We start from the raw sequence: 24,194 nt of genomic DNA, 5'->3' as shown, positions 1-24,194 counted from the left end.
TACCGTATGACCCAGCAATAGCACTGCTAGGAATTTATCCAAGGGATACAGGAGTACTGATGCATAGGGCCACTTGTACCCCAATGTTTATAGCAGCACTCTCAAGAATAGCCAAATTGTGGAAAGAGCCTAAATGTCCATCAACTGATGAATGGATAAAAAAAATTGTGGTTTATATACACAACAGAGTACTACATGGCAATGAGAAAGAATGAAATATGGCCTTCTGTAGCAACGTGGATGGAACTGGAGAGTGTGATGCTAAGTGAAATAAACCATACAGAGAAAGACAGATACCATATGTTTTCACTCTTATGTGGATCCTGAGAAACTTAACAGGAATCCATGGGGGAGGGGAAGGAAAAAAAAAAAGAGGTTAGAGTGGGAGAGAGCCAAAGCATAAGAGATTCTTAAAAACTAAGAACAAACTGAGGGTTGATGGGGGGTGGGAGAGAAGGGAGGGTGGGTGATGGGTATTGAGGAGGGCATCTTTTGGGATGAGCACTGGGTGTTGTATGGAAACCAATTTGACAATAAATTTCATATATTAATAAATAAATAAATAAATAAATAAATGTATTTTCTCTTCCTTATGATTTCCTAAATAACATTTTATTTATCTTTCTTTATTTTAAGAATTCTGTATATAATACATATAGCATACAAAATATGTGTTAATCAACTGTTGACACTATCAGTAGGGTTTCCAGTGAACAGCAGTTAAGCTTATGGAAAGTCAGAAGTAAGAACGCAGATTTTACACTGCATTGGGTGACAGCGCCCCTCATCCCTGCACTGTTCAAAAGTCAACTGTAATCTGGTTCTCAGAACTCTGTTCACACTAATGTTTCAATGAAATTTATATTTTGTGAAGTTATTTATTTAAGTTTATTTATTTTGAGAGAGAGAGAGAGCATGAGCTACGAATGGGGCAAAGAGAGAGGGTTAGAGGTAATCCCAAGAAGGCTCCATACTGTCAACGCAACACGGCACAGGACTCGATCTCACAAATTGTGAGACCATGACCTGAGCTGAAATCAAGAGTCAGAAGCTAACTGACTGAGCCACCCAGGCACCCCTATATTGTATAAAGTTTTAATGAGGACACTATTAAAAGAGTATTTCAATTTCAAGAAACGATTATTTTACATTTTGTTTTCCATAAAAGGGGACACACTTCTGGTAGCTCTCAATCTCTAGAAGCATCCAGAGGCTGAATTATTATCAGGAATATATTTAAGAATGAAACCTAATGTTAGGGAGGCATTTGGAAAAGATGGTATAAAGGTCTCTCTGCAGCTTTTTTTTTTTAATTTTTTTAATCTTTATTTATTTTTGAGAGAGAGACAGAGTGTGATCAGGGGAAGAGCAGAGAGAGAGGGAGACACAGAATCTGAAGCAGGCTCCAGGACCCAAGCTGTCAGCGCAGAGTCTGACGCAGGGCTTGAACTCACAAACCATGAGATCATGAAATGAGCCGAAGTCAGACGCTCAACTGACTAAGCCACCCGGGCACCCCTAGGTCTCTCTGAAGCTTTAAGCATCCAGCATTTCATCAACTTTTATAAAGATGTATCTACCATGAAGTAGGATACACAGTGTCTTAGTCCATCTGAGTTGCTATTATAGAAGACCACATTGAAGGTGGCTTATAAACAACACAAATGTATTTCTCCAAGATCAAGGCATTGGCAGACTTGATGTCTGATAAAGGCCTGCTTCCTGGTTCCTAAAGGACCATCTTCTTTGCTGTGTCCTCACATGGTAGAAGGGACAAGAGAGCTCTCTACGTCTTTTTTATTAGGGCACTAATCCCCTTCATGATGGCTCCACCCTTATGACCTAATCACATCCCAAAGTCCTGACCTCCAAATACCATCACACTGGGGATCAGATTTCAACATATGAATTTTGAGAGGACACAAACATTCAGTCTATAAATTATAGTGAGATGAAAAACATCCAAATTGGATTTCATTTTTAAATGGAAATCTTTTTTTTAAGAGACAGCATTTTAATAATCTACAACTATGATTTTATTTTTAGTTTTTGGGTATGAGAAGAAAAGACACAGAAAAACATTTCTAATTCAGGCTTCATTTATATTTTAAATTTTGCTTATTCAAAGCCACCATTAAGACAATCCACAGGCTGAGAGTAAAATTTATAACACACAAACCTGTCAAAGGACTTGTATCCAAAATATGTAAGGAACTCACACAATTCAATAATAAAATAAGGAAGAATAAATACTAAAAAAGATAGTGTAGCTTTAAAGCGACTTGGATACTTCATAAAAGAAGACATGTGAATGACAAATAAGCACGTGAAAAAGTCCTATACATCATTAAGTAATCAGGGAAATGTAAATTAAAATCACAATCAGATATCACTACACAGCCACAAAAATGTCCCAGATGAAAAATTTTGTTAACCCCAAATATTGGAAAGGTAGGAACCATGAGGAACTCTCAAGTGTTATTGATGGGAATATACAATGGTACAACCACTTTGGAAAATTGTTTGGTAGTTTCTTAAAGAGTTCAGTGTTTGTCTTTCCTATGATCCATAGTTCCACTCCTGCAACTCTATCCAAGAGAAATGAAAATGTATGACTGAAGCCTTGTACACAAATGTTCACAGCAGCTTTAGGCATATAGGCAAATGTCCATCAGCACGAGAATGATAAACAAACTATGGGAGAACACCTGACTCAAGCTAGGCCAATCAGACTCTTTCTCCTTGACCGCTGTCTTGTGGGTAGGTTCAATCAATGAACTGGAGAGCAGGAGAAAAGAGAGCTTTCAGTATCTTCCCCTTCTCCTCCCTGCTCTGGCATTAAGGTTTTGGCAGCAACATATCCCTAAGAGGCCCATCAGGAGAATTGTCTTAGATTCAACTGAATATTCATGCGCAAAGACAGAGGCCACAGGTGGAGCTAGTCTACTTAGATGAACATAGGACAGGAAACACGGCAGGGTAGTGTCAGGTACCCCTGGTCAATGGGAGTTTTTGCCACAGTCTGTGTCATGACAGTATAGGTACAAGGGCAAGGAAGTACCGTGGCTCAAAAGCTATATATCTCATAAGAACACCATCTCTTGAAATGATCCCACAGGCACACCCCCCACAGTGTCCCAGCCAGGGACATGCCCAGTCTCAAGAAACACTGCACTAAGTGAGACTGAAAGTAGAGCTTCTCCACCAGGCCTTTATAATTCTCCCAATCCCTGGGTCATCTTTAGCATGAGCAAAGTTGCCTCCTAACATTGTTAACCTTCCAACTTTCATCGTATTGCCAGGGAAGCAGTTAGAAAGCTAACTACAGCTCAAATTCTCATGAAGGGGGAAGGATTGGTTAATCCTTTGCCTACACCTTCTGTGATTACAGTTTTGGATGGCAAAACTGTAAATGTTTGTTTATCATTCTCCCACAGCTCCAGCTTTCCCTAAGTTCCAATACATTTTTTCTTCCCCTACCCACTGTTGCTAGTCCCTATGTGTCCTAACGTCCCATATTGGCTCCTTTAAATCCATAAATAGTTCCTTAACTTACTTATCTTCAAAATCCAAGCTGGCTGTTTTCTCTTTCTTGCTCAAAATTCTAACTGGTATACCGTGTGTGTGTGTGTGTGTGTGTGTGTGTGTGTGTGTGTGTGTGTGTTTGCAGAGAAGTAAACTCAAAGGAAATTGAATTTGATGGTAAAAATCTTGTTTCTTTCACCTTATTTTTCTTAGATGCTTTTGTAACTCCTGAATTTTCTATAAGAAACACATATTAACTTCATAAGCAGAAGTCATATTTTATTTTTAAGAAAACAGAAATATTATTCTAGCAAGGCTATTTCTGTTCTGCTCTGACAATGTGACTCTCTGTACCCAAAGGTACTGGCCCAAAAGTTAGGTTTTAGCCCCAGTTCTGCTGGTATAACCAGCTATATACTTTTAAGCAAGTCACTTTCCCTTTCTGTCTCAAGTTCTTCCAAAACACTTTCTTCCAACTCTCATATCTTATGAGTTCTGTAATTCTCTACCGTTAGACCCAAGGATATGTAACAGCCTTCCTCAGTTGTAATCTGATAGCATAACCATATAGTTCAAATATTTGAAGGATAGCAAGCAGTGAAAGATAGGCCAACAGGAAGCAAAAAAAGATAATCATTGATTCTAACAACAGCAACAAAAATCCCACTGGCATTTTCAAGAAGCTCTGTTGGTACCAGGAGAGGTTCTCTTGTCAAATCAAAGTGCCAACCAGTACTATGCGTTTTCATGATCATCAGGAAATATCTTGGGGCACCTGGTTGGCTCAGTCGGTTAAGCGTCCCACTTCGGCTCAGGTCATGATCTCACGGTTTGTGGGTTTGAGCCCCGCATTAGGCTATATGCTGGCAGCTTGGAGCCTGGAGCCTGCTTCAAATTCTGGGTCTCACTCTCTTTCTCCCCCTCCCCAACTCACACTCTGTGTCTCTCTCTCTCTTTCATAAATAAACATTAAAAAAAATTTTTTAAGGAAATACCTTGATTTCCTATGGTAGGAATGTTTTGAGCAGATTCTCTGACCAGCCATATCATTTCTGGTTTTCAGGCATACAGAAATGTTTTTATTCAGTAAAAGTAAAATTCAGTTCAATAAAAGCTCTCTGTGATATGCACAGAATATCCAAGGAACCACAAAATGAGAACTGTCCCTGAAGCCAATATTTATTGATTTGACTAATTGATTGCCAACAGTTTCTAGGTTCAACCTTAGGAAAATATCTGTGGTGTTGACTGAGCCAATAGGGGTCTTTGAAACTAACTAAACAGAAAAATACAAACCTGCCTAAATAAAGCCAGCTTTCCCTGTGTTATAAAACAAAAGCTATCTTTTTCCAAAAGCAATTGCTATTTTCTGTCATCAGGTGGGTCATTTGCCTAGCAGCAGTAGAGGTAGGGAAAAAAATCTTTCAGCCAAATTGTTTTTATCATTTTAGAATATTGCCATGAAATGAAAGAAACCTTGACTACACAGGAGACTTAACACAGAAAAATAAAAAAATATAAATATAAACTTTAATCTGTAAAACACAGGTGGCAAGAACTCCACAGATTCATTTGGGAAATGTTTGACAAGTTAGCAAGGACATTTGAAGTAATTTCTTGTTCATTTCCCAATCAAGAAATCTATACTCTTATGACATGCTTCTATAGTTTTTGGAAATGACACAATGGTCAATAAGACTTCTGTGCTTGTGACTAGCATACATAAAAAATTCCTAGATTCCTGTCCTCAACCATCATATTAAGTAATTTGACATCAAGTAGACTAGATAGCCATTACCTGAACTCTGAGGTACATTACAGGTACATTACAAACCCCTGGACTCAGCAATAAAACATGTTATAGGATTGCATTTTATATTTCTTCAGCTTTAGCTAATGTTGAAACAGGAAGAGACAAAAAACTGTTAATTGTTGTTGTCAACAATAGTATGCTTTTGGTAAGAAAAAAGATGAATACAACTACAATTTTCCTCAATCAAATATTTGTTAGTTTTTTGTTGGCCTTACCAAAATGTGTACAACTGAACCAACATTTTAAGAACAAAAACAAACAAACAAACAAATGTAAGGAAGACCTTTATATTCAATTAAACCAGTTGGTTTAAGAACAAAGAAATGCCTGGGAATGCAAGCTGGTGCAGCCACTCTGGAAAACAGTACAGAGGTTCCTCAAAAAACTAAAAATAGTACTACCCTACGACCCAGCAATTGCACTACTAGGCATTTATCCACAGGATATAGGTGTGCTGTTTCAAAGGGACACATGCACCCCAATGTTTATAGCAGCACTATCAACAATAGCCAAAGTATGGAAAGAGCCCAAATGCCCATCGATGGATGAATGGATAAAGAAGATGTGGCATATATATACAATGGAGTATTACTCGGCAATCAAAAAGAATGAAATCTTGCCATTTGCAACTACGTGGATGGAACTGGAGGGTATCAAGCTAAGTGAAATTAATCAGAGAAAGACAAAAATCATATGACTTCACTCATATGAGGACTTTAAGAGACAAAACAGATGAACATAAGGGAAGGGAAACAAAAATCTTATAAAAACGGGGAGTGGGACAAAACAGAAGAGACTCATAAATATGGAGAACAAACAGAAGATTACTGGAGGGGGTGTGGGAGGGGGGATGGGCTAAACGGGTAAGGAGCATTAAGGAATCTACTCCTGAAATCATTGTTGCACTATATGCTAACTAATCTGGATGTAAATTTAAAAATATATAAAATTAAATAAATTTTTTTAAAAAAGAACGAAGAAATGCCTCTTAAAATGAGTACAATTTTGAAGACCTTCTCCCAACCAGAAAAAAAAAAAAATCTAAGCATGAACTGGAATTCTAGATTTAGTAAGACTGATTGCATGAAACATGAATAAATTACACTTCTTTACAAGAGCCAAACTGAACAGAATTTGTTATTGAATCCAGTTGCTAAGGACTTAAGAAACTGAATACCTACAGAACTCCTATATCTTAGATATTTCTGGAGAAAGCTGGAACCTAATACAGCTACAAATAAGAAATACAGTAACTAAATTATAGAACATCGCTCAATTTTATGGTGGGATTTATAACATGAGGAAAAAACTAACTGATTTGTTGGAGGGTTAGGGGATGGATGTGGAAAGGTATGCAGAGTTAAACCACAGATTGTAAGGAAAAAATGGCTTCAATTCGTTCTCTTCTGCTAAGATGAAATGAAAATAAGAAGCAGATGTCAAAACTGCAACCACGTGATATTATTCACATTACAGCCACAGCAGTGATATGCCATTCTTCCTTCTGAAGGTGACCACGTGCTTTGTTTTACACTAAGGAAATCAGACATGTGAAAGCCAACTTCTGCTTTTAAAATATTGCCATAAAGCTAAGAGCCAGGCCAAGGTATCCTATGAGAATATCCTAATCAGCAAGCCCAAAAGGAAAAGAAGATTTCTTAACTGCTCCTTTCACAACAACTCCCTTAAGCTCTGAGTCACATTTCTGGAGTCCCTCAAATTATTCTGACTCAAGTACGTTTATCATCCTCGGCTCATGTGCCTACCGACTTCGCACCTTATTAGTTGCCACAGTCAACAAGTCAGAAAGTCTGAGTGTTTCAACTTGTTTGGGAAACTGTTTTCTTGACCGAAATTTTAAAAAATCTCCAAAGGAATTTTTTAAACATCGTGCCTTCAGAAAGTAACCTTTCCCTTCTCTGCTACCACAGACTTCCTGTACTTTTCATAAGATCATTTCCATATTGTGGTACTTCTTCCACCGTGCAGTCATCCGACAACTTGTTCTAGGTCTACTCCTATCCTCCAGTACCCTACAAGCTGCTTTAAGGTCAAACGTGAAGCTGCATAAGTCTGAATATTCAAGGTCAACCACCACAGCATCTCCTATGAAAGCAGGCTTTCAAAGATGTTTTGATGTCCTGTACGGGGGCTGGATCAGTAACCTAAATGCGTGCAGTAGGCCTCAGGGTCTAGCAATACGATATGGAGTCATGAAAACTGTGGCAAACTGGAGAATTTGTGCTCCACGGAAAGCAGGAGTTGCTACTCAGATGAGTTCTGCAGTTTGCCAAGCAAGGATTCAGGTCTGAGGTTGCCAGATGTTCTATCTTCTCAAGAAAAACTAGGTATTTAGATGACATTTAGATATCTATATGAACTCACCCAATTTTTACCCATTGACTAAAAAAACTGTAAACCCTCTGTGGGCTAAAGGAAATCCACATGTGAATTTTGCCCTGCAGGCCACCAATTTTCAACGTTATGCTGTATCATGGCAGCCTTCTCTGGGCCTCTAACTCCTTCTGCCTTATTTACCAGTTCCTTTTCCACCTCGTGTCCCTCACTTGTGGAACTAGACTTTCCTGATATTCCTTCTGGATGTGCTTTCTCTCTCTCCCCTGAACCCCACTGCACTTTGCTTTTATAGCTTTCTATTGTGCTTATCTATGTTGTCTTGTACCACATTTAACTATGTATATCCTGTTCAGGGTTCAGGGTGCTTCTAATTAATGCCCAAGTTCTCAGAACCAGTAAGTGGAAGTGAACTCGAACCAGAACTCAAAGTGAGGCTTTTTGACTCCATAGTTCTACACTGGCCTGACTTGTCTTTCAGCGCCCTACAATTCCTATCCAGTAAGCACTTGATTAATATTGTTGAATCAATTGCTGAAAACCAGAAATTCACATTCTACTTAAAAGACATTCTTTCATAAGGAGCATGAAGAAAAATTACTGATGAGTTAATGGTTTGCAGAAGGGTTAAAAATAAAAATAATGTGAATCTGTGCTATGAATATTTGTGGTTCAGCAACAGATTGGAGCCCATTCATCAACTGCACAGATATGCAAGGTTTAACCAAGATACTTTTCAGTGTATTTATCCAAAAAGAATTCCAATCCAAAAATAATATCTGCAAAATAATTTGCCATGTTAGCATTTCTGGCTTGAAAATTCAATGTGCAGTGCTGGCTTTAGTTAGAAATGAGGAAACGCCAAGAAGAAATTGAACAAAAGATTTAAAGAGTTTTTTTTTTTTTTTTTTGCATTCAAGAGGCATTAATTATTTCTTTTCATCAAACACGATGTTACATTTCTGTTTCTGCATCCAATGGGAATCTCAAAATGCGGTTTTCTCTTTTCTCACTAAACCTATATTGTCTCACATAAAAATATATTATCTCAGTACGTGACAACTAAGTAACATACTGGTTTTCCCTTTTAGTGTTTAAAAAAAAAATTTATCTGAACTATAAATGTCAATTCTGAAAGTATGATTTAAATGATGATGACAGAATCTCACCATAGTCGCTTTATTGAAATCCTAATGGCTAAACAAATTTCTGAATTCTCAGGCTCTCTTTAAACAATGACGTTTGATCGCCATTAAAAAGGTATTTTCTGTCTTTAGAATCCCTATTCAGCTTTGAGATCTCAGATACTCTTAAAATCCAACAACATAATAACAAAAAAAATCAGGTGTAACACAAAAAAGAACAAAGAATATCCCGGAACAATTTTATTTCCACCTCTTGGCTTCCTCCTTTTGGGAAATGGCACCTAGTAACTTAAATAAACTAGCAGCACAACTAATGTCAAAGTCCTGGGGTACATTTGAGAAGGGACAGAGATTCCAATGCTCTGTTTTCCGCTTTTACCCCAATCCAGAAATGAGTGGTTTCTGCTACCACCACTCTTGCTGTGCAAAGGGCTCAGAAGCAGCTGTGCCCAGGCCTTGCCAACATGACCTAAGGAAGCCAAGATGGCTCCATAAAGGTTTTGCCAGTGACCAAGTGCGAAGATATTCTTCGCAATATCTTAACACTCCTCTTTCCCTTTGAAGCAGTTTCAACTGGCCCAAAGCCAGAACCCCAACCTTCAGTTGATGGCTTAAAGACTCAATATAAAGCAGAATTATTACCTATAGAATATTTATTTTTAAACCTTTTTTAGGAACAAAAAAAATCACATGCATCTAAGATTGTACAGAAAATGATTCGGTGAAATGTCTACAAAACTGGTAGAGGGTTAACAGAGTAACAAAAGGCTGGCCATTTTCTGTTTAGGTGAAAACTACCACCCAATCCTGAACCAGATCCCACGAAGTACTGAGATATGGGGGTGAAAAAAAAGAATTTTCTTTTCACAAAGCTGCCATTACTCTTCTGTTTTTCTAAACAGAAAACTGTAAAAGAATATTTCAGAAACTCTCCAGGGAGGAAACATGTTCCTTTCAAAATCCTCACAGGAGAGAAGTCATCAGCACAGTGAGAGCTTCACTGCTTGATGTGAAATTAAAAGAGCTGGAAGAATATGGCAGCATCAGGGACAAACGGCTGCCATTGCTAATACTTTGAACCAGAGGAATTAAGAGAAATAGAGGATGAATGAGTGCTTTACTGATTTTCTTCCCTATCCTGTCTCCTCATCGTGATCAAGAATTAGCTTAAATCATAAAGATGTAATAACAGTAAAATAAATACTTCCTAAGTGACCCTTCCCAGTAAATTATCAACTGAAAGAAAAATGAAGAGAAAGTGAAGTCACCAAAGGAAAACACACACAACGCACGCACTTACGGAAATTACTATCGTTGCACTCGGAGTTATGAAAAAAACAACTGGGAAGAAACCTCTTTAGTTAACAAGCAAATTGTCAGATTATGTGAACTAGCTTTAACACACGAACCTGAATAGTCTGTGTATCCTTAAATTAAATCTACCTGATCGCTGTGGTTTCCATGTCTTGGAGAAAAGTCGGAAGTTGTTGGTGAGGCTGCAGAAAGTTCCTGGAGCTTTGTGTCGATTTCGGCAAGCTGCTGGTGCTGGGTGACTGCAAATGTGTATCCTTCTCCTGGGACCAGCCAGCCAGACTGATCGCCCTAAAAGGAAACAAGAGTCACCGGGTCATTCCCATGCTACACTTTTTCCAAAATATCCCTTTCAGACTGCTACATCAATGCTCAGGACTTCACACACACATACACAAACACACACACACAAACACACACATTACAAAAAACTCACAAAATTAACATTGGGATAGTGAAAGAAAAAAATTAGTAGTTTATTGTTTCATTATCTGCCAAATCTGTATAAAGTATATTCTACATTGTGTGGGTTTTTTTTTCCCCCTGTGGAATAAATCTCTTGGCCTTGCAGTCTGGTTCTTATAACATTCTCATTTCTCCATTTTGAAAAAGTAGTCTGTAATATGTTAAATAGGAATAAATCATGTTTACCCTATAATCGACATGGTATTTTCAAGATTTGTTCCTGAAAAGTAACATAGGGTCTATAAATGCAGTTGTTTGGGTTTCACGAGCCTATTTATCATCTAACTCCTTATTCAACTAATATTCATGTCATAATGGGTTAAAACCCACTCATAACATTCAAACATCTTGTGCTCAGTGCCCACTGAACATAGATACTGCACTAGGCACTGGTGATTCAGCAGGAATCTCACAAGCTCTGCCCTTAGGGAGTTCTCAGTCTTCTGGTAGCAAAGATTTTAACAAGGTATGAAGAGTGCTGGTAAGCCAAGGCACCATGGGGACCAGTGAGGGTCAACTAACCTTTATGGACATGAAGGAGCAGAGAAACAAAGTGGCTGGAGAAGGCTTCCTGGAGGAGATAATCAATCTTAATCACATCTTAATCAAGGAAACAACATGGCTGGCTATGCATTTTAAAACTGGAACTTGCGGGGCGCCTGGGTGGTTCAGTCGGTTAAGCGGCCGACTTCGGCCCAGGTCATGATCTTGCGGTCCGTGAGTTCGAGCCCCGCGTCAGGCTCTGTGCTGACAGCTCAGAGCCTGGAGCCTGTTTCAGATTCTGTGTCTCCCTCTCTCTGACCCTCCCCCGTTCATGCTTTGTCTCTCTCTGTCTCAAAAATAAATAAACGCTAAAAAAAAAAAAAAAATTAAAATAAAATAAAATAAAATAAAATAAAATAAAATAAAATAAAACTGGAACTTGCACGGGCAAGACTGGAAACAGAAAACCCAGTTAAGAAGCAAAAGCCATAATCTGGAACAAAAGTGATGAGCTCCTAAACTAAGGAATATCTCCTCGGAATACAGAACATAGAGCAGATTCCAGAGATACTTACAAAGTAGAAATTACAGAATCTGGAGATAATTTGATGGAAGCGTGGAAGGAGAAGTAAGGATCAAAGATAAAAACCAAATTCTGGATTTTGAGAACTAGGGGTATAGTGGTCCTATTGACTAAGCTAGGGAATACAGGAGACATAATAGGTTTGAGGAATAAAATGGTGAATTCTGTTTGAGACCTTCTGATATTCACAGATGTCCCTTAGGATATCCACAGATTATGTTAGGTAGTTAAATATATCAAAATAGAGACGTAGATTGTATATAAATATTTTAGACTCACCCACTGATCTATAGTGGTTCAAACTGTTGAACCATGGGAATGGGTGAGGCCACACAGAGAAACATGTAATACAAGGACAGAAAAATCATGAAAACACTAGGAATAAAGGGGCAAGTGGAGGGTATGGAAGGTTAAGAATTTCATACACTTTGGTTTCATGACTCTAATACCAGGAATCAATCCCTAGGCAGTAATCAGAAGAGATACATGCAAAAACTTATGCAGAAAGAATTACATGTCTCCCCCTGACCCCGGCATCCATTGTCCCTTCCTGTTTCGGTGAAACCAAACACTGCATGAGACTTGGTAGGAGACAAAGCCCCATCAGACACCCCTTCTCCTCACCCACTGGCATCAAGAAGACAAGCAAATGACCTAGAATCAGCCGATCAGAAGCGAATGCCCTGGACTTGGACTCCCGAGGGAGAGAGAGACACAGAGATGCAAAGATACAGGGGAAATGAGGCAGTGATTGATGGTGACAGCAGTGACCTGGAGGACCCAGTGTTGATAGCAGTGAGGGTGGCAATGGTGATCATCTAGCAGGGGTGTCTCGTGGCTGTGAGGCAGCCCCTAACCAGCCTGTTTCCAAGGAGTTTCTGAAGCCATGTTTCTGGGTACCTTGATATCTACCCAGGTTAGAGATGTGTTTCTCCAAACTTCCCACCGAGTCTGTGGGCTATCCAAGTTTCCCAATACATTTATTCCTTTTTTTTTTTTCAACGAAGTCCATCTCTGTCCCTCGCAACCCAGAACATGGACTCAGATATTTTTTGGCATGTCATTTACAATAAAGAACAATTGCAAAAGTCCCAAATGTCTAAAAATAGGGAAAAGTGAATAGATTGTAGTCTATCCATACAAGGATATGATACAGTATTCTTGTTTGAACGGAATTCTTTTTTAATGACACTGGGAATAAAAAGGATGTCAGATTAAATTCAACAGAAATGTAAATGTTTCATGCACTATGCTGTTACAGAGGGAAATTATATGTAATATGTAGTAGATGGCATCATGTTTTTCCATCTAGCACTTTCTAGACACCCTTGCTAGGTGTGGGAAATTTCAAGCTTTTAGAAGTCTTACCTCCCTAAGACAGAACCCAGAAAATGCTCTTCCCTTACAGCAACGGGCTCAGGTTTGTAACCAAGGATCTACAACTGAACTCACACATTCAATACTGATTTAGATAAGAGTAATTTGAGATATGATGTAAAACCCATTTTGGCAGTAGAGACGTTTGGTTTTGTGCCATTCATTGCAAGGGTAAATTCCCAATACAGAAGGAAATCTTTAAAAAATTTTAAGTATCCTAGAGAGATTCAAGAGAATATCTCACCAACACAATTAAACATGCCACCATAAAGAACCACCCAAGGGCAAGAGTTCTGGAGAATTAAAACATAATTATCACCCTAGTCATCATCTTTCAGGTGCATCGGCTTATCAGAGATGGGGGAACAAAGAAAAGGACACACAGTGTCAAAGATACAGCAAATCTGAGGAAGGGCAAGAAGTTTGGTATGGTTTAAGAATATCGTAGATGGATCCCTTCCTCAAAGTGTTCCTAAATTCTTCCTGCCACACTTCCTAACTTCTTCCTCTGAATCTGCTTCAACATGTGCCACAATCTATCTGGTTTTATAAAATTGCTGTATAAAATGTCTATCCCTGACACCAGATAATAAGACGCCACCTTTCCCCTCAGATGATGCACAGAAAACTCTCAGCAAATATTAGTTTACAAAACAAAACAAAAAAAAAACTGTAAAAATAACAACAATCTCAGAGGGCTACATAGCTAAATAGCAGAATAGATGTGGTTGAAACCCAACTTGGAAAACTATGAAATGAGCTTACATAAGCAAAATGACAAAAAAAGATAAAGGTTATGAGAAAAATATTATTGGACCTGGAGGAGAGATAGAGGAGGTTCTCTCCCCACCTATATGCTTGTACACTGACTGATCTGATCCCCTTTTCCAATTTCCTTTTTCCCTGCCTTTCTCTGCTATTAAAATAAGAAAGTAAGATACCTGAATCCCCAGTCTCACTTGCAGTGATGTATGAAATGAATGTGGCTACATGACACATCTTGGCTGATGAGCCACAGGTGGAAGTCCCAGGGACACCATCCCTTCCCAAATGAAACGCAAAGCCTCAAAGGAGTGTCCCTTTTACCCTTCCCCCTTCCCTCTTCTTTCTGCCTGGAAAAATGGACACATTATCTACAGATATAGTAGCAATCTTGCAAACCTAAAAACAAAACCATACCAAGAATACAGAACAGGAATAAAGAAAGACACTAGCTGGAGCAAAATTGTTACTGAAGCAAAATACACTCCTTACTTGCTTTTTTTAAAAAAACTTTTAATGTTTATTCTTGCAAGAAAGAGACAGAGTGTGAGCGGTGAAGGACACTCAGTCAGTTGAGTGTCCGACTTCGGCTCAGGTCATGATCTCATGGTTCATTGGGTTCGAGCCCCACATCGGGCTCTGTGCTGACAGCTCAGAGTCTGGAGTCTGCTTCAGATTCTGTGTCTCCCTCTCTTTTTGCCCCTCCCCTGCTCTTGCTCTGTCTCTCTCTCTCTCCCTGTCAAAAGTAAATAAACATTAAAAGAATTTAAGAAGTTATTGTATGTATCAATCATTTGCTGAAAACAAAAAAAAGAAATAGGAATTTTTCAAACCATGAGAGGAAAATGGGGAGAAATTAAGAAAACAAAATAAATCTAATCAATGAAATGTCAAATAGACTGTCCAAAAAAGGCCCAAACATTATCAGTGGTCATAATAAACATATAAATTAAATAACCTCATTAAAAGATTAAGGAAATAATAACAAAAGATAGAGAAACAATTACGGACACAACAGCAACAACAAAAACCCAGCTGTACGATAATTTGTAAATAATCTACCTAAAAACAGAAGTAAATGATAGAAAAAGAGTTTAAGGGGCTCCTGGGTAGCTCAGTCAGTTAAGGTGTTGATATCAGCTCAGGTCATGATCTCACGGTCACGGGTTCAAGCCCCGCATCGGGTTCTGTGTTGACAGCTCAGAGCCGGAAGCCTGCTTTGGATTCTGTGTCTCCCTCTCTCTCTCGGCCCCTCCCCTGCTCCTAATCTGTCTCTCTCTCTCCCTCAAAAATAAATAAACATTAAAAAAAATTTAATAAAGGAGGGACAAGGCATAAATACTAACAGAAATAATATTTAAAAGGCAACATTAATAATAAAAATTTTGTTAAATCATTTCTAGGAAGAAACATGGCACGCCCCACCCCCCACCAGCCACAGGCATTGCTGCAATTGAGCAGTTTTTGGACCTAGAGTCAAAACTACCCTCTGCACCTACCTCTCTGAGGTTGGTCTAGATGCAGAACCTGAGCTAGGGATTCTGGTTCAGGTGACTTGTTGAGGGAGTGCTCTCAGAAGAGAGAGGGTGACTGGAGTTCTCCCAGGAGAACTCCACCTCAGGAGAAGGGATAGGGGATGATGGAAGCAGGCTAGGACAAGAGAAACAAAACCAGGCAAGGAGGTGGTGTCAGGTGAAGCCCAGCTGACCCCTGGGGAAGCTCTTAGGGACAAACTGCAGCATAGAGCTAATCCCATCCTGAGTTGGGAGGGGGTGGAGATGGAGACAGGCTGCCATCCTAGGCAGTTCAGCCCCCATCTAGCCCATGGCAATACTCTACGGAAAAAGGCAGCTATGCACCCTTGGCGCAGGGCAGGGGGCCGGATGCACGGAAGGGACTAGGTAAAAGGGATCTGGGCAGGGTGCCAGCAGCACTCACTACACCTCGCCTCCATAAACATAGGGAAAGAAGAACTAGATACAGGGCTATGGGCTTCAAGGTACACAGGAGAATACATTTCTTTGTGGAACTAAAGAATCTTGCTGTAAGTTTAGTATGCAAACAAGTGCAAACGCTGAGCCACCGCACCCCTTAGATGACCAGCCCAAGCCCTACAAACACCCACACCTGCACCCTGGATTGCAGGCTGTTCCCCTCCTTGGACTAAGTCTGTGCTCCCTCCAGACTCTTCAGGGACCTGGATGCTCAAGGTTAACTGGGCAGGAGCATGATGGTGCTCTTTAGGAGTCTTGAGGACTATACCAGTGTAGGAATAATAAGAAATATTCAAAATAAAAAGAGACAGGGAAACATATTTATATGTCATTAATGACTAAGCCCATTACATCACAGGTAGCAGTTATAACTGTGAGAGCTAATGTGTAGTGACTCTTATAATAACATAAAATAATCCTCTTCAGAGTCAGTAATGAATTGACCAAGAAAAAAATCTGAATATTTTAATGAAAATAAATTTGTAAAACAGGATTTTTTTTAAAAGACAGAGAACATTGTCCCATAATTTAAAAACTTATTGTAGGGGCGCCTGGGTGGCTCAGCCGGTTGGGCGGCTGACTTCGGCCCAGGTCATGATCTCGCGGTCCGTGAGTTCGAGCCCCACGTCGGGCTCTGTGCTGACAGCTCAGAGCCTGGAGCCTGTTTCGGATTCTGTGTCTCCCTCTCTCTGACCCTCCCCAATTCATGCTTTGTCTCTCTCTGTCTCAAAAATAAATAAACGCTAAAAAAAAAATAAACTAAAATAAAAATAAAAACTTATTGTAAATGTGTGCTAATGTCAGTGACATGATAAAGAAAATAAATAAAAATTAAGAAGCGTAGAGGTCTCCCATCCAAGTACTAACCAGGCCAGACCCCGTTTAGCTTCAGAGATCAGACGAAATCAGGCATGTTCTTGCAGTGGATGGAACTAGAGAGTATTATGTTAAGTGAATAAGTCAGTCAGAGAAAGACAAATACCATATGATTTCATTCATATGTGGGATTTAAGAAACAAAGCAAATGAACGTAAGGGGGGAAAGAGAAAACAAACCATAAAACAGGCTCTTAACTATAGAGAACAAACTGAGGGTTGCTGGAAGGGAGGGGGTCAGGGGGATGGGTTATACAGGTGATGGGGATTAAGGAGGGCACTTGTGACGAGCACTGGGTAATGTAGGGAAGTGCTGAATCACTACATTCTACACCTGAAACTATATTACACTGTATGTTAACTAACTGGAATTTAAATAAAAAATTGAAACTACAAAAAAAAAAAGGAAAAGAAGAATAACAACAAGAAGGAGAAGAAGGAGAAGGAGAAGAAGGAGAAGGAGAAGAAGGAGAAGAAGGAGAAGGAGAAGAAGGAGAAGGAGAAGAAGGAGAAGGAGGAGAAGGAGAAGAAGGAGAAGAAGGAGAAGGAGAAGAAGGAGAAGAAGGAGAAGAAGGAGAAGGAGAAGAAGAAGGAGGAGAAGGAGAAGAAGGAGAAGGAGGAGAAGGAGAAGGAGGAGAAGGAGAAGAAGGAGAAGGAGGAGAAGGAGGAGAAGGAGAAGAAGGAGAAGAAGGAGAAGAAGGAGAAGAAGGAGAAGGAGAAGGAGAAGAAGGAGAAGGAGGAGAAGGAGAAGAAGGAGAAGGAGGAGGAGGAGAAGGAGAAGGAGAAGGAGGAGAAGGAGAAGGAGGAGAAGGAGAAGGAGGAGAAGGAGAAGGAGGAGAAGGAGAAGGAAAAGAAGGAGAAGAAGGAGAAGAAGGAGAAGAAGGAGAAGGAGGAGAAGGAGAAGAAGGAGAAGAAGGAGAAGGAGAAGAAGGAGAAGGAGGAGGAGGAGAAGGAGAAGAAGGAGAAGGAGGAGAAGGAGGAGAAGGAGAAGGAGGAGAAGGAGGAGAAGGAGAAGGAGAAGGAGGAGAAGGAGAAGGAGGAGAAGGAGAAGAAGGAGAAGGAGGAGAAGGAGAAGGAGGGGAAGGGTAGAAGTCACTGAATATCAGAGCTTACGTACCTCAGGACTGGACAGCCCCGAATCTTTGTCATCTAAGTCCTTCAAAAGTTCAGTCAGCCTTTTCTTCTCTCTGTCAATCATAAGCACTGGCGTTCCTGAATCCTTAGCCAACTATAGAATGTATTAATAAAAAAAAAAAAAAGGAAATATTCAAAGCAATTCATGTTCAGGAAAATAAAAGTGGGCCCTGAGGTTTCTATAGTACAGACACACTAAGGTAAAAGTTGTGAGATTAGGCATTTTTCACTTGTGAGGTACATTCCAGCTATAAGCAGGCCCTCATGTTAGCCATTTCAACAACACTTTATTTAAAATATAAAACAATAAAACATGGGAAGTTTGCAAACCTCTCATTATATATCAGTGTAATAACTTATCTGCTGAGGTATTTGGAAGGATCTTGCCACTTCCTATGTGGCATATATCTACTGACTGAAACTGCTTTTATTTATTTGTTTTTATCTGTGATTTTTAATTATCTTAAGCCTTACTGCATAATTTACACATGTGTGCTGATGGCATACGTCCTCTACTTTAATCCTTCTAATGAGTTGGCAAAAGCACCATTAGCAATCACACATATGTGGTATTTCTACAGTTGCGTTATTGAAGGGCTGTTTAAAAGACAATCCTGAATTATAACTTAGTCTGACTGAGCGAAGAATTCGCAAGCAAAGTTCGCTACTATAATGTGGCAGGTCACTCTAAATTTTAAAAATATCTGGCCTTACAGCTCATCTATAAAATGTGAGAAGTGTTAAATATTCTTTGTTTGGTATTATACATAAGCCACATGAAAATGTGTTTAATTATGCAAAAGGTAGCATTTTAGATGCCGTGAACTTTAATTAAATCAGCAGTTAGGACCAAAAAGATAAAGTGGACATTGCCAGCTTCACCCCTGGCCTTTTACAGGCTAACTAACACAACATTAAAACCCAGCTGAGTCTTGCTATTTGTTGGGAGAGTAAAGGGATTTCCTCAGTATTTAAATAAATATAACAAGTTATATAATTCTAAGTATTAAACCCATCTCCTACAGGTTTAGAGATGGCGGTTACCATCTCTGTGAAAAGTTGAACATTACCAATCGGTTCCAACCCTATCTTTCAAAGGGGAAAACAGGGACAGCACTGCTAATTCTGGTAATTCTGAACCAGGATTACTATCCAAGTTCAAAAAGCTGATCAGATTCACTTAACCACAAGCCAATCGTACTTAAATCAGGACTGTCCAAAAGGAATAGTCTGTCAGCCATTCCTGATCCAAATTCTGGTGCCTGAGATCAATTTAAATATGGTACACATAAAAGAAGTCATGAGACATTTGGTTCTGTAATAAATAAGCAGTGGCCAACGATTACTCCTTAGTAGCTTTTTTGAGATAAACTATCAAGTCTGTCCTCTCCCTTTGTCTTCTTAAAGCCAGCGAAGATCGGTTTTTTTCCAGGGATGTACTTCTTGGGATTATCCAACTACTCCATCAGTGTCTCCTATCCCCAGGTGATGTCTTTATTCTTGTTGGCATCCGTGTAAGAAACTCCAGGGGACTGACTTGTCTCTCACCCAAACAGACCATGGGGATTTGTCTCATTCTTGTGCGTCCCTCCCCTTTCCATGGTATGGCACTGGGCACGCTACTGAACAAAGTTCTTCTTGCCCTTCGCAACATCATCCATCGTAAAGTCACTCTTTCGTCGCACCCAAAAAGAAGTGCCCGCTTGCAAGCTGCACATCCTGCTCTCTCCTAAATGAAATTGCTTTGACATTTCAAGAGCGACATATCAGGAATTTGAACAAAGATTCAGCGACTGTTGTTAAAAGGGGAAAAGGGAAATCTATGGGGGGGGCTGCTGGGTAAGCAAGAACCCCAGGTGTGGGGAAAACGCTATTGTTCTTGACAAATTAAATAAATCAACATAAAATGGGCCAGCACAGAGAGATCAGGTTGGAGGTTTCCTTCAGATCAGACGAACATAAAGAGAAAAACCAGAGGCCCAGAGGCCAGTCCTGGCAGTGGCACATTGACCCACAAATCTAGTCTACCTGGAAATGACGTGGCAGTTGTGGAAGAAGCATCAGACTTGAACTGGGAGGAATTATTTAACTCTCTGCTCTTATGAATAACTTTACACTCACCAATGCAGTTTTCTAATAACCTGACTGCCCGAGTGGTTTGCCACAAGCCTTCTGCCCACTGCACCTACATTTCTTACCGTAAATTAATTAATCAGCATTCTGGTCTAATAGGGGAACCCCTTTTCCCTTGGTTAGTTTGCCTTGAGGACACCAAGTCAGGCTGTAGAGTCTGGAAGATCAAGGTTGAAATAATCAAGGCAAGTGACAAGTGATAGGCTTCCTGGAGGCTCAGCTGGAGGGGTCAGGGGACAGACAACCAACTGGCCTCTCCAGCTGTGCCAGGAGCATTTTCCATGCAAATTTCTAAATGCACCAGCTATAACATCAGTCTCATTACTTTCAAAAGCCAATTTTACTAATATGCAATTTAAAATCTGGGAAGCATTGTCTGACGCTATTACCTAAATAAATGTTTTTCAAATTGCAGGAACCGGATTCATTTCTGGGTAGTGAAATAAACGTATTGAGTTGCAGCTAGCATTTTTAAAAGAGGTAGAATAAGATAGGATGGAATTAAAACTAGTAAAGTTAAGTACTGGTCCATAAAATTTTTCTTTCATTTATATAGACTGTTTCAATTACATACATATGTGTCATGATCAAAAAAAAAAAAAATTTAAAGACACTGAACACAACTGTTTTCATTTTTATAACTCATTTAATCCCATATTCTGGTTTCTAAATTTCTAAGTACATACCTCAATGTTTCGTTTAATAAAATCCTGGCTGTGTTTACCCCTGAGCTTAATCTTTTCTGTATTTGAGAAAGGTTTCTTTTCTGCTCTGATCAATGACTCATTTCCTTCCACATCATAGGTAAAATCTAATATTAAAAAAAGTTCAAAATTTTTCATAATTATAATTGTCCATTATGCTACAATTTTACCTTATGCATACATTTAAAATATGTAACACACATAGAAAAATTTCCAAACTCCAAATCCAGAAACCTAATATATATATGGAGATTTATTCTTATGGGTAAAAAAGATATAATACATACACACACTCACACACATGAATATTACTCAGCCATAAAAAATAGTAAGATCTCGCCATTTACGACAACACAAATGAACCTAAAGGAATTATGCTAAGTGAAATAAGTCAGACCAAGAAAGACAAATACCATATGATTTCGCTCATATGTGGAATCTAAAAAGCAAAACAAATGGATAAACAAACAAACAAAAAGCCAAATCAGACCTATAGTATGGAGAGCAAAGTGATGGTCTCTGGTGGGGGGGGGGGGGGGGCTGGTAGGAGATGGGCAAAACGGGTGAAGGGGAGTGGCAGATACAGGTTTCCATTTATGGAATGGATGGGTCACAGGGATGAAAGGCACAGCGTAGGGAATCGAGTCAATGACATCATGATAGCGTGGCATGGTGGCCGAGGGAGCTACACTTGTGGTGAGTGTGGATTAACATATAAACCTGTCAAATCACTATGTGGTACATCTCAAACTAGCATAACATGTGTGCCACCTATATTCAGAGGAAATTAATTAATTAATTAATACAATATATTTTATTTTAGTCTTTATATGAAACAAAACTTCCCCAAAAGACTAGAGTCATCTATCCTGTGATTCTATTAATATGCCAGCACCCTCTCTGAACAGTAAGTGCTTGTTCACACCTGTCTTTTAAGCAAGGTCTGGGCACAAGTGTCCTGGATGTTCCACATCCCATCCGCACAAAGCCTTACAGCTCATCTCACTTTGTCAGTTTTTCTCAACCTTTGAAAAGAGGACTGAGTCACCTTCCGACCCTGGGTGCTCAAAACAAGGGTGAGGAAAATACTTGTGGACTCTTATTCCCTTTACTAAATATCTTTCTTCACTGTCGTCATGTTCAAAGCATTTAAAGCAAGATCATGTGAAAGCTTCTTTAAAGCTCTAAAAACAGTCATAGGGAAGACTTTTCTTAAGTGACAAATGGAATCTACCCTACAAATCAGGACAAATGGCCACATTAAAGTCCAAGAGGGAAAAACACCAACCAGTAGCTCAACACAGAAAAGGTTTACTTAAAAGTTTTATCTCTGCCTTATAAGAGAGGGTACATCAATAAAAAGGACTAAGAGAGCTAGTAAGTTGGCATATTTATAGCTAATTATCAAAGATTCAACACAAATTTAATAATTAAAGAATATATTTTGATAACAATACCTAGAAAGAACCGGGAAGAGAGTAAGTTCTCTGGATTTAAATTCTTTTCAAACAAAAATAAATTTGAGTAAGAAAAAAGTTTCACTCAAATTTAAGTTACAAGTGTCTAGGCAAATAAGTCTGGGCTTTATAATTGGGATTTCATTTCTTTAATCAATAATGTTTCTTAATCAACTACCAATAGTTAAAGTACGAGTTACTTTTTTGGTGCATGGCCTCCTTAGATACAAAACAGAACTTTTCCCCATATTACAACTTGTATATAGTCTTTTGAGCTGAAATATAAAGTCTATTCATTCCGTCAAAATTTCATATACTCTTAAAAATACAATATTAAGATAACATATTAAATGCATCCACATCTACATTTATAATGATTTCTTTAAAATACACTTTCAATAGGGGCGCCTGGGTGGCGCAGTCGGTTAAGCGTCCGACTTCAGCCAGGTCACGATCTCGTGGTCCGTGAGTTCGAGCCCCGCGACGATCTCGCGGTCCGTGAGTTCGAGCCCCGCGTCAGGCTCTGGGCTGATGGCTCGGAGCCTGGAGCCTGTTTCCGATTCTGTGTCTCCCTCTCTCTCTGACCCTCCCCCGTTCATGCTCTGTCTCTCTCTGTCCCAAAAATAAATAAAAAACGTTGAAAAAAAAAATTTAAAAAAATAAAATAAAATACACTTTCAATAAACTATAGTAAAAACATTGGACTGTCTGGTCAGAACTGTCTCACTAGAAATGTCCTCTTCTCCCCATCCTGATGGTGATCAACAGGAACAGAAGTTTCCATGTTTCTACAGTAACCCAAACCCTTGCTCGGTTTGATGAGTTGGTTGGACCAGTGATAAGCATTTAACCCAAGCTGGATCAGTTGGTATCTTCTCTGCAATTCTGGCATTGAGTTTCCCTCTCAATGACTAACCACAGAATATGCTTTTGGGAATCAAAAAAGCTGTCTACCTCCAGGATTGTTTCCATAAATTTTCTTTTTTGCTTAAGTTAGTTTTCCATTACTTGCAGCCAGCTTTTCTTTAACTCTTTATCATATAAAATTTTAAATATCCAAAAGTAGAATGAATGCTATAATAAACCCTCAACAACTAACTTCAACAATGATTAATGCATGACCAATCTTGTTTCATCTTGATTCATTCAGTCACTTTCACCTGCCTCTGGATTAAATCAGATCAAATCATTTCATTTGTGAATATTTCTATATATAGCTATATTTCTTGTGACAATATGCAAAATCACACAAATTAAAACATACCTTGATTGACATTCTGTTTACGGTTTTCATATTCTTCTGGAGGGACTTGAGTGTGAAACACTGAGAAAAAGGTGTCTTCATGCTCATAGCAAGAAGGATCTGTTGATTTAAAAACTCACTTGTTCAATACACAAAATAAGTGGGAAAGTGTCTAAATGAACAATTGTTTAAAAGTAAGATTTAATATTCTCTGCAATATTCCTCAATCCCCTCCACATATACATTTCTTAAAATGTCACTTCCAAGTAGAAATTATAATTATATTTGTACACTTTAGCCATTGAAATGAACAGGAGAAAATCCAGATAGTCAAAAAGCATTTCCCTAGAACTTCTGTGCAAAGAAGATGTACAAGTGTGTGCTAAAATATCGCTTTAACTCCCTGGAATTAATGTATCTAAATCCCAACATTCATAATATAGAGAATATGCACAGAGTAACTTTGTATTTTTCTTTTTGTTTTAGGTCCCCAAAGTAAAGATTTCAGATATAGGGTTAGTCATCAAGATAAAAGCATTGTGTTGGGAATGCAAGCTGGTACAGCCACTCTGGAAAACAGTATGAAGTTTCCTCAAAAAACTAAAAGATACAACTACGCTTCAACCCAGCAACTGCACTGCTAGGCATTTATCCAAGGGATACAGGTGTGCTGTTCCGAAGGGACACATGCACCCCAATGTTTATAGCAGCACTATCAACAATAGCCGAAGTATGGAAAGAGCACAAATGTCCATCCATCGATGGATGAATGGATAAAGAAGATGTGGTATATATATACAATGGAGTATTACTCGGCAATCAAAAAGAATGAAAT

General features: G+C 39.0%; 1 protein-coding gene and 1 pseudogene across 7 annotated transcripts in view; both read right to left on the bottom strand.

Annotated features, from left to right (window-relative positions):
- FSIP1 (fibrous sheath interacting protein 1) overlaps positions 1-24,194 on the bottom strand; it is a 208,818-nt gene that overhangs the window by 144,835 nt on the left and 39,789 nt on the right. For all 7 annotated transcript variants that reach the window (XR_006203649.1, XR_006203650.1, XR_006203651.1 and 4 more), the window contains exons 6-9: positions 23,381-23,479; positions 20,642-20,766; positions 17,806-17,916; positions 10,282-10,440 (exon numbers count right to left, since the gene is read on the bottom strand). Coding sequence is in view for 4 of the 7 variants with exons in the window: in XM_042942445.1 (XP_042798379.1) it covers positions 10,282-10,440; positions 17,806-17,916; positions 20,642-20,766; positions 23,381-23,479 (494 nt within the window). In the remaining 3 variants the exon portion in view is untranslated. The remainder of the gene's footprint in view (positions 1-10,281; positions 10,441-17,805; positions 17,917-20,641; positions 20,767-23,380; positions 23,480-24,194) is intronic.
- On the bottom strand, positions 19,165-19,483 carry LOC122222204 (annotated as a pseudogene).

This window comes from Panthera leo, chromosome B3, assembly GCF_018350215.1.
Source record: "Panthera leo isolate Ple1 chromosome B3, P.leo_Ple1_pat1.1, whole genome shotgun sequence".
NCBI lineage: Eukaryota > Metazoa > Chordata > Mammalia > Carnivora > Felidae > Panthera > Panthera leo.
Note: the sequence above shows the minus strand (reverse complement) of the source record. Positions and strands in the feature narration are given on the sequence as shown.